The sequence below is a fragment of the Phascolarctos cinereus genome, unplaced genomic scaffold (genome assembly GCF_003287225.1).
Source record: "Phascolarctos cinereus isolate Bilbo 61053 unplaced genomic scaffold, phaCin_HiC Scaffold_5;HRSCAF=322, whole genome shotgun sequence".
Classification (NCBI taxonomy): Eukaryota; Metazoa; Chordata; class Mammalia; order Diprotodontia; family Phascolarctidae; genus Phascolarctos; species Phascolarctos cinereus.
Genome location: NW_027555958.1, coordinates 323,227,485 through 323,241,714, shown reverse-complemented (window position 1 = coordinate 323,241,714; position 14,230 = coordinate 323,227,485). Strand labels below are relative to the sequence as shown.

Genomic DNA, 14,230 nt, shown 5'->3' with positions numbered 1-14,230 from the left:
GGGACTTGAGCATGCTGTGCCAGAATGAGGGGTAAACAGATATTTTACCAGTGGTGACTTCTGCTTCCTTCCTGTTACTGCCTGTCAACAATCTTACCTAGTAACTAAGAGGCCTGTAGCAGCTGGCTGGCAGATATAAAAGAGAGAGCCTTGAGGTGGAAGAAAGAGATAGGGCTTCAATTCACAAAATGTTTATGATACACCACTGTGTGCAAAACACTGTGTGGTCCTGGAGAGATTCAAAATTCAGGTGAAGCCCCTGCCTTAAGTTAGTAGTGGGGGCAGGTCATATAACATGTATTATTTTATAATGTATTTGTGTAAGTTGCCATGTGAAGTCTAGGGAGGTGGGAGGAAAGAGGCATTAGAGAGAACTTTTTGGAAGAGCTGGCATTTGAGCTAGATCCAAAGGAGTGAGTAGGGTTTCAGTAGATAGGCAGAAATGGGAAAAGGATGGGGGCAGCTAGGTGGCATGGTGAATAGAGCTCTGGCCTTGGAGTCAAGAGGGCCTGAGTTCAAATCCAACCTCAGACACTTAACACTTAGTAGCTGTGTGACTCTAGGCAAGTCACTTAGCCCCAATCGCCTCACCAAAAAGCAAAGAAATAAAAAATGGGAAAGGGTGATGGCACTGGGGGCATAAAGAGCATCACATGAGCATCTTCGTGGAGGAAGGAAAGAAAAGGATCTGAAGAGTTCAATTTAGAATTTGGAGTATGTGAAGGGGAGGAGGGGCATGAGATACTGTATTTTGAAGTCTTCAATTCAGTTTGGCTAACATTTATTAAGTACCTCTTGTATATAGTGCACTACAATTTATGGAAAAGACAAAAATTAGATAGTTCTTGCCCTCACGTAATTGGTATTTTACTAATGAGATACCTTTGAAGGCCAGATTAAAGAGTCTGAAATTTATTTGGTCAGCAGTTAGAGGATTTTGAGCTAGGGAGTGACATAAAATTTTCGCATCAGGGAAATTAGTCTGGTAGCTGTGTGAATAGAGGAGAGAGTAGAAGCAGCAAGACCGATTTGGAGGCTGTTGCAGCTGATGAGATAGTGTTGGGAATGAAAAGGATAGTACAGATTGGACAGACTTTGTGAAGAAGAGTCAGTAGGGTCTATGGGAAGGGAGGTGGTGAAGGCCAGAGAAGCAAAGTTACCATCTGAGTTTTGAACATGGAAGACTGAGATTTGGAAGGTGGTCTCCAGTGGAGTGCCCCAGCAATCCATGCTTGGTGGTATGTTGTTTAACGTTTTTAATCAGTGACTTGGACAATGACATAAATGGTGTACTCATCAAGCTTCCAGGTGGATAGCTGGGAAGTGGGAGTAAGCATGCACATGACAGAATCAGTATCCAGAAGGTTTGGGACAGACTAGAAGGATAGGCTGAATCTATGATGGTGGAATGATAATAATATAGTCCATAGGAGGATTGTACCTTGAGCAGAGGAGTGCTTAAGAAATACTTGTGGATTGTTGGGGTAGTTGGTCAGCTAGGTCTGGTAAACAGTTGAAAATGCAGGTCTGGAGCACAGTAGAGTGAAGCTCTGGGATAGCAAGGCAGAAACATGGGAGTCATTTGTACAGGGTGATAGCCAAAGCCATGGTAACTAGCAAGATTGGTGGTCACGAGAGAAAAAAGAGAAGAGGGCTGGGGACCGAATGTTAGTGATCACCCACCTAGAAGGGTAGGTATGAAGGCAGAAGTGCTATGGAATTGGAGTAGTTATCTACTTAGGAAGAGAAACAGAAGTGCGGAATGTCTGAAACAGAGAAGCAGGAGTATTTAACAGCAAGGGAGTGGTCAGTTTCAAAAACTGCCAAGAGGTCAAGAAGGATGTGGACTGAAAACTATTGGATTTGGTAAGAAGGAGGTCACTGGTGACCTGAGAGAGGAATTTTAAGTGAAGTGATGGGAGTGAAGAGAGAGTATGTGGTAAGGCTGTAGAAGCCTCAGCTGTAAATGGCTTTTTGAAGAATTCTGGCAGTGAAAGTGTGGGTCTGTCAAAAAGAAATGACATAGTAGCTAGATGGGTTTGAAAGACTGAACAAAGGCTTTTTTAGGATTAAGGGGAATCTAGTTATGTTTGTAAGCACGGGAGAAACAGCTAATAGAAAGGGAGAGACTGAAAATGCATGAAAAAGGGTACAATCGACTAATCCAGAGGAGGAGTGGGAAGGGAAGAGAGGTTAGGCACGTGTAGCTGAAGGCAGATCGGTAGGTGTTTAGAGAATCTGGACTGAATTCTGACAAACTCTAGCAATCTGCCTCCCCATACTGGTCTTAAGCCTGCTTAGATATGGGTGCAGTGCAGTTGGAGCGTTTATTGCTTTTAAGGGAGAAATTGTTGTTCTCTTTTCCCTTTAGTCTAAAGTTTTTTCATAGTGAAATCATTTGCAGGGTAGAGGGACTCTAGTTTTAATCTCTCCTGTTATGGTTTCTGGAATCCTTAATAGTGCCACTAAGATTGCCCTAGGGCCTAGGTCTTATCATCCATTCCCCAGGCTGTGTCCTTGGCTTTGGGCCCTGCAGGTACTTACTTTGTGATTGGATTTGGAGTGGGAAGACTTAGGTCCAGTCTTTTGCTTTCTTCCTCTAAGATGTTAGGCAAATTGCCTGAGGTCCTTTGTTTTCTCTACTGTTAAAACAAGGGGTTTGGCTTAGGTGGTCTCCACGATCTTTTACAGTTAAGTGATAAATGACCTTAAGCCACATGTATTTAAATCCTCTGGTGGATAGTAGCCTAAAGGAAGTACAATTTTCGAACCTTGCTTAGGATGCAAAACTACTTTGTCCAGAATTTGCCCCCCTCCCCCACCCCCTTATTAGCTCAACGAACAGCTCAGTATATAGAGCAGTGGGCCTGGAGTCAGGAAGACCTGAACTCAAATCCAGCCTCAGACACTTAGTAGCTGTGTAAACCTGGGTGAGTCACCTAACCCTGTTTGCCTCAGTTGCTGACTTGTAAAATGAACTGGAGAAGGAAATGGCAAACTAACCAGTATCTTTGCCAAGAAAACCCCAAATGGGGTCCCAAAGAATTGGACATGACTGAACAGCAACAACATTAGCTGCCATTTATACAGCATTTTATGGTTTATAGAGCACTTTTCTCATGATTCCCACCTAACAGTTAAGGAAACTGAAGTTCAGAGGTACATTCGTTTGCCCCACGGCCACTCAGATTGTGCAGAGCTAGGATGTGAACTCCGGTCTTGGCTGCAAACCCAGCCCTTTTCCTACTGCTCTACCTTTGGGGGAGGGAGAGCTTGGTGATAGTAAGGGAATGCATTGTGAAGTTAGAAAGCTGGCGTTTGGAGGAGAGGGAGATTGAGGAAAGACATTTCCCCTGAGGCTGCAAGATTGAGGATTGAGGAAATGACTCCTGGCATAGCCTGAGGGAATCGGGTGAAGCTTCTTTCTGTGCCAGTGGGGAAGGGGAAAGACAAAATAACTGAGGAAACAGGTTCAAGCTTCCAAGCCTATCAGTTTATTACACAGTACATGCTAACCTCATAACAAATCAGGCCCAGGCCTCCTCAGCTTGGGACACCCCCCGCCCCCAAAGTGAAAGACAGATTTTTATGCATTCAAAGATAACAATAAACAGGATACAAAATAGGTCGTCTAATTAGGTAAGGTGATTTCTAATTGGAGGAAAGGTTAGGCTGGGCGGGGATCCTTCTGCCTTGAGGCCACAAGTAGCCTTCTGTGTCCTTGGGTGTGGCCTTTTGACTGAGTCCAAGTTTTACTGAACAAATCTTTTTATGAAGGGGATTTGTTCTGTGAAGTTTGGATTCAGTCAAAGAACTGTACTTGAGGACCTAGAGGGTCACACGTGGCCTACCAGGCTGCAGGTTCCTCACCCCTGCCTGAGGCCTTGGGTAAGTCTCTTCTTCTTTCTGGGACCCAGGTTCCTGATCTGTAAAGTGAGAGGGTTTAGCTCTGTGAACTCTATGGTTCCTTCCAGTTCTAGATCAAGAGCCTTGTGATCACGACACCTGACACATGAACTCTTTCTGAGTTGGGAAGGGGAGAGCGAACAGGTGCAGTTCCCTGTCCCACTTTCCCCCCCTCCCCCAAGTGTCTGTATCCAGTCAAAAGAACATGGAAACAGTAATTGATTAACCAGTGCAGGCTGGTTTTGGGCTAAGACTTGGGTTGCTCGAGATGTATAATTGTGAGAGAACTCCTTGTAGTAGTCTTTGGATCTGACCGGTGTCCGGTCAGCACAACCTCAGTCCTTAATTAAGGATCTCTAAGGGTCAGATAGAGAGAGCCACAAAGGACTAAGTTTAAACCTTGCAATAAGGTTTTCTTACAATCCCCACAATTGAATAAAGCTTTCTCACAGAACAAAAGTCGTACTAGATCATAAATGAATAGGAAGGGAACTGCGCTAGCTCCAGAATTGGGTCACAAGATGGAGTCAGTGTGGTTTACTCAATTCCCACAGCTTTGAGGGGGAGGAGGAGAGTGGGGTGTGGGGATTGGAGGAGGAAGCAGCACTGTAGGAGTAATTGAGTTTTCCCTTCTGGGCATGAGATCTCAGTTAAAAGGGAGGGTAACTGTAGTGACTGAGAGATACCATGAAAGCATGGGGTACTAGGCGGAGAGATTTGGAGCTGAAAGGGACCGTAGAGGTCTCCTAGGCTAACCCCCTTCGTTTACAGATGAGCAGGCCAAGGCCATAGAGTAGTAAGTAGCAGAGTCAGGATTCCAACCCAAGGCCCTGTGCCAGGTGCCTGTGAAGCCGGGGCCCTCTCTGCAGCACCATGTTGCCTTCTGGTCATCCTACTTGATAAGGAGAGGAAAGTGCTGCCTACAAGTCAGCAGATCTGGGTTCTTGTCCCAGTCTCCCTAGGCTACAGTTTCAACTGTAAAAATGTGGGAATTGAACTAACTGATCCTAGCTCTGAAATTCTGTGTCCTTTCAAGGTCACATTCTTGCAGGCCAACCAATCCCTAGGAGAAGCATAATCTTTTGTGAACGTTTGCAGATACTCATTTGCAAGTCAAATGTTGCCCACAAAGTTGGTAGCTTTGGCCTTAGAAGGACCCAAAACTAGGGCAGGGTCCTTGAGGCTGGACACTGCACTCTGCTGCTCACCTCTTCCTCTGCCTCCTAGCTCTTCTTCCCTTCCTCCTGAGGTGACCTCTAAGAGAAGATCTCATTTCTAAGCATTTTTCTCAGCAGGTGGTGTCCGTTGAGATCCCCAGGGACAGACCAGCTATGGAGTCTTCCAGCCCGGAGTCGGACAATAGCTGGGTGATTGCTGGCTCCGAGGTAAGATGGGGGGGGGGGGAGGCTGGGAACTGCATGGGAGAGCCAGAATATGTCTGTGATGGGGAAGGGATTCCCAAAGACTTTAACGTCGGTCAGTCTATCCCTCTTCAATTCTGAGTGTCCTTCTACTTGCATCCTTGGGTGCTGCAGTGGGGGGGGGGGTAGAGAAGAAGAAAGAAGCCTAGAAGATGGAGACAGTATTGTACCCCACCCCCACCCCTACCCCCAAGGATGCTGACCCAGACCCAGGGACAAAAAGATAAAGGTAGCCAGACAGAAGGCATAGTTATCAGTGCTTGAGATTGGGAAGCTGGTAGGATGAATGGAGCCAGGGTCATTAATCTGGAAAGGCTTCTTTGAGAAGTCTAGTGCAAAATATGATGAGAGCAGGTTAGAAGGTGTCTCTGAAGGGTTGGAATGATCCCTTCTGTGGGGAGTGGGTGAGGCATAGGTGGAAATAACGGCACAGGTTTGCCCGGGTGGAAGAATGAAGTCAGGATGGTAGTAGAAGGAGGAAGGGAGAGGAGCCTTATGAACCATGAAAACCTTGAGGGAGAGGCAGGAAGGAACGCCAGGTCCTGGGGAGGCAGCTGACATCCAGACGTGCACTCGGAACCCACTCTCTCCCTTGCTACTTTGGTGTAGATTTGGATGCCAGGGACAATGGCTGGGAAACAGCCAGGATGTTCTCTGTTGGAGGTAGCGAAGAGGGATAGCTGGGTTCACTATATACTTCTGAACCATCAAGTAAGGGGAACCAGAGGAAGGAGCAGGCTCATTGAGGAGAGAGGCGATTCAAATCAGCACTACAAACATGTATTTCTGTGTTCAAGTCACTGTACCGGTGATGCAGAAATAAAGACAACGGATATATGGATAGACGCTGCAAGGTCAGCAGTTGTACCATATCTTGAGCACCTCCTCTCTACCTAAGCAGTGAGCCAGAGGCTGCAGGGTACACCGAGGTGAACGCAGCACAGACGCTGCCTGCCCCCTGGGAGCTTACAGGTCTCACAGCCTAAGGTGGAGAGACGGAATTTAAAGAGAGGGAGGAAAATGCCATCGTAAAAGTAGCACAGAGTAGTACAGGGGGGAGCAAAGTTTCTTATTCCTAGATTGCAGGATCAGAAATCTATGTGTGCGCTGTTGAGATTAATTATATAATTGATAATACCAGTGCCATGTTCTGGTGGCACTAATAGTAGTTTGTGTGTCTCATGCTTTCACGTTCAACAGGCACTATCCTCAGAGCATCCCTAGGAAGTATAGTGCTGTGGGAAGAGTGTTGTATTTGGAGTCAGGGGACAGGGATTTGAGCCCATGGCTCTCCCAGCTTGGAGTCAAATGCTCTTTCCATCTTTGGCTCCAGTAACAATTGCTGGAGCTCTTTAGGGAAGGACTGGATGGCCAAATGTCAGAGATGTTACGGAAGGGATTCCTATCATTCCCCTCACTAGAGGACCCCTGAGTCAGCTTTGAGATTCTGTGATTCTTTGGTGTGCCTGCCGTGAGACTTGGGCGCCCAACAGTAGTGGCCAGGTGGTGGTTAGGCTCTGCTTTCCCCACACTGCTAGTGTAGCTAATTGGGTAAAATGCCTTTTGGCTAAACATCTTAGGTGGAAAAGCCTGTATCCCCAGGTCAGGTGGTCTGTACTGCCACCAAATGACTGGTATAAACAATTAGTGCTACAAGATTTTGGAGAAAGACTGGTAATTAACATTCATATGATACTTTAAAGTTTGCAAAGCACTTTATCTGTGATCTCATTTGAGCCTGGTGACAGCCCATGGAGTAGGCCCTAGAGTGTTGTTACTATTATTATCATCCCTGTTTTACATTTGTAGAAATTAAGGCTCAGAGAGGTAAATGACTTTGTTCATGGTCACACAGCAAAGTGGTATTTTTAACCAGTCTTATGAATTTCAAATCCAGCAAGATCTCTGCTCTAACACACTGCCTCTTGGGCTCCAGAGATCACAGCGGGTTGGGCTGGCTATTCTAGTGACTGTTCTGCTGAGGAGGTGGTGTTTAGCTGGGCCATAAAGGGTACTGGGGGGAAAAAAGAAAAAGAAAGGGAGTACGTAGATGAGTTAGGACAGTGGAAGCTCTTTCTAGATTATAAGGACAGTGGGAGCAGAGAGGCAGAACCAGGAATATACATGGCATTTTCAGGGGATAGTGACCAGATCCATTTGTTGGATTGGAGTGGAGGGTTCACTTGGAGAGGGGAGGAGGAGATAAGGCTGGAATAGCAGTTTGGGGACAGACCATGGAGGGGCCTTAGTTTTCATTTAATTCAGTAAACATTTATCATCCACAAGGCAGTGGAGACCCTGAGATGAACCAAAACTTAAGTCCTGGCTTTTAAGAATCATGCAGCTGAACTTACAGCTGAATGGGCAACAAGACATGTGCACAAATAGAGGGAGAGGGAGGGGGCCTACACCTCGGATTTCATTGGTGTAGGGAACTCCCCAGGAAGGATATTCCCTTGGCCTCTGTAGGTCTTCACGTTCTCTGTAACTTTCCAGGCTAAGAGAGGTATTGGGCTGAGTGAGAGGCTAAATGACTTGCCTGGGGTGACAGCTATAGTCCGAGTCAGCAGCCGGCCATGAATCTAGGCTTTCCTGGCTCTGAGGTCAGCTCTCTTTACAGAAATAAAGAATGTGACTTTGAATGTGCGAAGTGTAAAAATGGCCTCAGAGATCATCTGGTCTAGACATCTCATTTTACAGCTAAAGAAATTGAATCCCAAAGAGCTTGTTAAGTGACTTCCCTTATGTCACACCAGTGAGCATGACAGAGCTGAGGTGAGAGCCACAAGTGTCCCTGCCTCGCCACTACCAAGCTGGAGGACTGGGGTACTGGGGAGCCAGAGCTGGGGGAGGAAGATGTAGACAAGAGGGGGCCTTTGCACAGAGGTGATAGTGGAAGCTCAGAGTGGACAAGCTTGTTGAAGGAAAGAATGCAGAGAGAGGGAAAAGGGGAGGGTCAAGGACTGTGTCATGGGTCTGGCAGAGGCTGAGGTCTGGGTGTTGGGCATTTGCTAAACTCAGCCCCAGGCCAGAGTGCACAGACAAACCACTGGAGAGGATGGGTAGCAGCATCCACCAGCAGGAAATGTCTCCTCTTCACGCATACACACTCCCTTCTTCTTTCAGGGCTGTTTGCCTGTAGAGACGCTGGGTCCAGAACCTGAGACAGCCCCACAGGTCTCAGCAGATGACCATCCACGAACCTTGGATGGAGAGGGTAATTAGGCCCCGTGAGGGAGCTAGGAAGTTTTGGCAGGGGGAGGGGGGGAGCAGGTGTGCTTCTGTCATCTGGGTTCCCTTGCCCCCCTTTTGCTGCCTGTCACCTCAGCCTCACACACTGCCTCCCCTATGTGTCCATTGATTTCCCTGTCCTTGCCCTTTACTCATTCCACACTGGGGCAAGAGAGACTTGTTAGGCATATGGGGGCCAGGACTTATGGAGGAGGCTGAGTAGGAATTTGGAGAGTGTTCCCTGAGCCTTCTTCCTGACTCCCACCCGCAGCACCTACTGTTCACAAGAACTCCCCTGACCAGCCTGGTACCTGCCCGCTAGAGGAGACGGACATCAAGGTAGACCTCTCGCAGGGGAAGGCAAGGAGGCTAGAAGGATTGGGAATTGGTGTACATCTATGGCTTCTATCAGATTGCATGTCGTCTGGGGGAGGGGGGAGGGGAAGAAGGGGGAGAAAATTTAGAACTCAAAGTCTTACGAAAGTGAATGTTGAAAATGAAAACTTAATTAATTTTTTAAAAAAAGGATTGGGAACTGGAAGACCTGGTTTCAAGTCTCAACTCTTAACTCATTGAAGTGACTTGTGACTCTGAGACTCTTGTCTCCTCTTCTGTGAAATGGCAATGAGGAGCCAAAGACACGCTCAGGGCTCTTACCCTGTGTCAGGTTTCCCTGGAAAGCAACGGCAAGAGCTTGGACCCACCAAGTCCAATTGAAGAGCAAACCAAGGTCGAGCAGCCAGCGGACACAGAAGGGGCAGAGGTGGAATCGGGCATCCTGGATCACAGGGAGCCAAGCCCTCCAAAGAACAGCCCTCGGTCCTTAAAGCAGGTAAGAATCCCATCTCCATCTCGACTTTGTCTGTCCTTTTCTACCCAGCGGCAATCATAGTGCCTTCCATCTGCCCCTCAGGCCCTCCCCAGAGCTCCGGTCTGCCATCGCAGATCGCTTTCGTGGAAGGCAGAGACAGAAGGCCTGAGCCCTGAGCCTAGCATTGCCCCTTATGACACACGTGACCTTGGGCCAGTCACTTAACCTTTAATGCTTCTTGTTTTCCAAGTGCTTTCCTGTCTGAGCCTAGCAGCAGTTGTTAGATGGGCAGGGCAGTCCTTGTTATCTTCTTGTTGCAGGTGTGGAAACTGAGCCTCAGTGCTGCATGGCTAGTGAGTGCTGGAGCTGACTTCTGGTCAGCAGGGGCTCCAGCCATTACTCTCTTTCTCTCTCTCTCTCTCCCTCCACCTTTTTTCTGCATGTCTTTGTGGCTTCATGTTTTTCTCTGCCTCTGACCATAGGCTCTTGAACTCGTAGCTAACTCTCCTCTTTTCCCTTTCCTCACTTGCAGATCAGGTTGGCGAGGAATTCAGCTCAAGCAGTGAAGATGACCTCGATGTGGAGGGCCTGAGGAGACGCCGGGGCCGGGAGTCTAGCCCACTCCGTTCCCCAGCCTCCTTGGGTGTACACGATCAGGCCAGCGGTGAAGGAGGAAGTGGGGAGCTCAGGCTCACCCTGAACACTTGTCTCCTCGGAGCTCTGGTCCTTGTAGGGCTTGGCTTCCTCTTCTTCTCTGGTGAGCGACTGGGGCCCTTCCTGCCCTCCCCTGCTGCTCTTCTCTCCAAATCTTGCTCCTCTCTTGTCCTCCCTTTCTCCTGCCACTCTCCTGATTCTGCTGTTCTTCTCCCTGCCCCTCACCCCCACTTTGATGCCAGAGGGGACTCACCCAGACTCCTCTCTATCTGTCTCCAGGTGCTTTCTCTGACCTTGAGGCTAGTGAGTGGGAAGGGGGCCTAGCTCAGGTGTATGTGTAACGTCTTAGTTCTCAGGGGGAAGAGAATGTATTGTAATATCTTCCCCTGACTGAATGTCTTGGGGCTGGGGATTGAAGGGAGAATGAATGATTAGCTCTTTCTTTTCCAATATATAAAATATGTTTAAGGATAACCCCAAGTTGTAGTGAGCTGGGAGGAAGGAAGGAGGGAGAGGAAGATGAAGAGGCAGAGGGGGTGTGTGTGTGTGTGTGTGTGTGTGTGTGTACACACCTCTAACCACACTGTAAAACTACTGAGTTGGTTTCAGATCATTCGTTGTTTTGTAGAATTTGGGTAGGCTAGCGAGTGGCCAGCTTTCCAGACTGTCTTTCTTTCTTTGCTAGGGCCAGCGGAGAACGTGGAGCCACAAGTGACCCCAGAGTCTGAGTCTCAGGACATTGAGGACATCCAGGTTGTGTTTGTGTGTCTCTGTGTGTCTGAGTGCTCCCTTCCATTTGTAAATACTTGTGCAGAGGCTTGCAGAGGGCCGGTTCTGGTGATGCATATGTGACCCCCAGCTTTCCTATCCCCAAGGATGGACTGAGGCAGCAGCAACAGTCCTATTCCCCGCCTGGAAGTCTCCCGAGCCTCCAGTCCATGAGCCTTCTGCTGGACAAGCTGGCCAAGGAGAACCAAGACATCCGGCTCCTTCAGGCCCAGTTGCAGGTAGACAGTGGACTGGTTGTTGAATGAATGACTGAGGGAAGTGAACTTATTATTAGGGTATTACTGCTAATGATGATGGTGAGGATAAGTAGAGATAGTGGGAAAAGCCTTGGCCTTGTGGTGAGGAAGCCTGTTCCTAATACTTACTATTCCTGAAAGCTTAGGTAAGTCACCTCCCTGCTATGGCCCTCGGTATCTTCATCTGTGGAATGTGGGGATTGGATTAATTTGTCTCTGAGATCCCTTCTAGTTCTGAGATTCTATGATTCTGTCAAGAGGAGAGCTTCCCTGTCTGGGTGATGGGGGCAGGGTCCTTCCTCTGACAGGGACAGCCTGTGTCCTTGTGATTAGATTCTTGTCTCCCCGGGAGCTTCTTCCCCCTTTAGGCCGTGACTGCTAGCTCAGCTCCCTCCCCTGTCTTCTTTCTCCTGCCAGGCTCAGAAGGAAGAACTCCAGAACTTGCTACACAGACACCCAGGGCTGGAGGAGGAGAATGAGAGGCTCCGGGGGGCCCTGCAGCAGCGAGAAGCCTCCCAGCAGCTGCTGGAATCTGAGATGCAGGAGCTGCGGAGCCGCCTGGGGGAGCTAGAGGAGACTTACTCAAGGGGGGTGGATGGGACCTGCAACAGCCAGAAAGCAGGGAAGACCCCACAGGAGGCAGCTCCTGGGCTGGCAGAGCCCCGGGGTTTCCTGGAGCAGAAGGAGCGGCTGGAGGCCGAGGCCCAGATCCTGCGCAGGGAGCTGGAGAAGCAGAGAGTGCTGCTGAGCTCGGTGCAGAGGGATCTGGAGAGGAGCCTTCACCAGTCAGGGTTGGGGGACAGGGACCGAGCAGGTCTGGCTGAGTTGGGTCGAAAGCTGGCTGAGGAGCTTCAGGGAGCAGAGAGCGGGGACCCCAGGAAAGGCCAGGCTGCCAGGGCTCTGGCCAACACATCCGAGGCCTGGGGCCAAGGAGAGGCCCACTTCATGAGCCCCAGGGAGCTTAGTCAGAAGGAGAAATGGAAGGACAGGCAAGGGGACCGCAAGGCAGAGAAATGGAAGCGCAAGAAGGAGGAATCTGTTGGGGAGGGGAAGAAGAGCTTCAGGGGCAAAGGAGATGGGGAGTCAGTAGAGAGGTGGAAGGCCGAGAAGCTAGGCACGGCAGAACTGGGGGGCAAGGACGGCAGGGAATGGAAAGGTATAAAGGAGCATCCCAAGAAGAGCTGGGGAGGCACAAGAGGGAGTGAGGGGCCCCACCCATCCTGGGAGGGGCAGAAGCACCCAGCACAGAGGGAAGGGACCAAGGGGAGTGGCCCTGGCCGTTATGATCCCCAGCTGGCCTGGAAGAAGGTGCTGGACCGAAAGTACCGGGTGCCTCAGGGCTGCTCGGGTGTAACTGAGTGTGCGCGCCAGGAGGGGCTGTCCATGTTTGGTGTGGAGTTGCTACCGGTTCGGAAGCAGGAGCTGGTGTCTCTGCTGCAGAAATACTTGGCTCGGCTGCCCTGGGGCCAGCGGCTTCCTGAACCGCTGTCCTTTCTGTCCTCCTACTTTGGTGATGATGGCATCTTCCGCCATGACCGTCTTCGCTTCTGGGACTTTGTAGAGTCCATGGAGGACAGCCTGGAGGAGGCTGCAGTCAGAGAGACGGGTGATGACGATGAAGTCGATGACTTTGAGGATTTCATCTTTGGCCATTTCTTTGGGGACAAGGCACGGAGAAAGAGGTGTGGGAGCCCTGGGAGCAAGAAATGTGGGGCCTGCGGGAAGGACAAGGTTTGGTGGAACAGAAAGGCTGAGTGCGTTGGAGCTGGTCTGGAAAATTCTTGGTCCACTGGAGGAGTTAGAAGAGGGCTGAAGGACTAGATTGGGGTTTGACTCCGACGAGCTTCCCCTGAAAATCAGAGCTGAGGTTGGGAAAGTCTGGCTGCATTGGCTCTGCTCCTTGGCCCTTGGGGGGACCTGCCTTCCCTCTCCTGGCACCACACCATCAGCAGTTTGGGCTGAGGCCTTTCAAACCAGGAGACCGAAGCTATAGCTCAGCTGAGGGACAGTAGTGGTCATTCACCAGTGGAAGTCGCTCCCATAGGCCATGGATGTTTATGTTTTATGTGTGAGGTCTTCTGGGCCGTCTCCTCCAGCAGTGGCTTTCTGTCACCTTACACTGGACTTGAGTTTTTCATCCAGACCTGTTACTTCATTGATGTAGGGAAACCCCAGAGAGGGGAATTCAACTTATGCCCTCGTCAGTCTAGTTCTTAGGTTAGCACTAACATTAACCCACCTCTTTTTCTACCTTCCATGTCTTGCAGGTCTGGGAAGAAGAAGGACAAGTATCAGAAGGGCCCCAGCAGCTCAGGGCCCAAGGAGGGGCCCAGACACTACCGGGAAGGCTGAGGAAGGGAGCTGGAGGGGCTCAGTGCCCAGGCTTTGTCCATGGCCCACTACTCTGCCCAGCCACCTGAGACACTGGGGGGCCCTAGCCTCCTTTGGTTTTTATTTATCACTGCATGTGTGTGGTGTATTTGGGGAGGTCTGTGACACAAGTTGAGGGGTGTGGGGGCATTAAAGTAGGGCCTCCCACTGACACTGGCATTGCCTCCACTCCCAGGATTAGGTAGGTTCAGTGTGGGGATATTGAGCAGGAGCAGAAAACAGAGCTCAAACCCCAGCTTGCTCAGGAGACACCACTTTAGCTTGAAAATGCTCTGACACTGCTTATGCTTATTTATGTATGTAAATACAGTTGGGCCCTCTTTACCCTCTCAGGTTCCTGGATGGCTCTGGGGCCAAGGAGGTTGTGCCAAAGTGGGCTGTTCCTCTATGTGTGAGGGTATGTGTGTGTGAGGGTGTGTGTGTGTAGGAGGTGGGGTATAGCACTGAGGGCACAGTGTGGGGGCTGAAAGGAGGAGCCAGTCCTGAGATGAAGCTTCTTTGATCAAAAGGCAGGATAAACCCTCCCTTCACCCCTTTTTTGTGTATATGTGAAGGGGATGGCAGCCGGGGCACCTAGATGACTCCTGGGAATACCCCTCACCCCTCTCCAGCCATGGTTGGTTTGGTCAGTGTGGAATGGCATTTGTGGGGCCTGGGCCTGAGGCCTTGGTGTCAACTTAGATTTGTCTGTAGGTGTAGAGTTGAGAGACTGACTCCCTTGCTTCCAGGCTTTTGACTTGGACACACAGTCAACACTGAACACAATAAAGTGCCTTTGTTAGCAATATGTA

The 14,230-nt window shown here is 49.7% G+C and overlaps 1 protein-coding gene across 1 annotated transcript; it reads left to right on the top strand.

The window, feature by feature from the left end:
• Positions 1-5,198: 5,198 nt before the first annotated feature.
• Positions 5,199-14,230, top strand: PBXIP1 (PBX homeobox interacting protein 1). The gene is made up of 9 exons (XM_078156150.1): positions 5,199-5,291; positions 8,454-8,544; positions 8,830-8,897; positions 9,226-9,373; positions 9,884-10,126; positions 10,709-10,776; positions 10,899-11,030; positions 11,466-12,730; positions 13,316-14,230. The coding sequence occupies exons 1-9, from the start codon at positions 5,238-5,240 to the stop codon at positions 13,398-13,400; spliced, it is 2,154 nt and encodes a 717-aa protein (XP_078012276.1). The 5' UTR covers positions 5,199-5,237; the 3' UTR covers positions 13,401-14,230.

What these genes read in the sequence shown, in the direction of transcription:
- PBXIP1 (XM_078156150.1), top strand. Translation starts at nt 5,238, where the DNA reads ATGGAGTCTTCCAGCCCGGAGTCGGACAATAGCTGGGTGATTGCTGGC. An exon ending in AAGCCCTCCAAAGAACAGCC is followed by an intron (nt 9,374 to 9,883) that starts CTCGGTCCTTAA and finishes CTCTCCTCTTTT; the next exon opens with CCCTTTCCTCACTTGCAGAT. An exon ending in TCCTTCAGGCCCAGTTGCAG is followed by an intron (nt 11,031 to 11,465) that starts GTAGACAGTGGA and finishes TTCTCCTGCCAG; the next exon opens with GCTCAGAAGGAAGAACTCCA.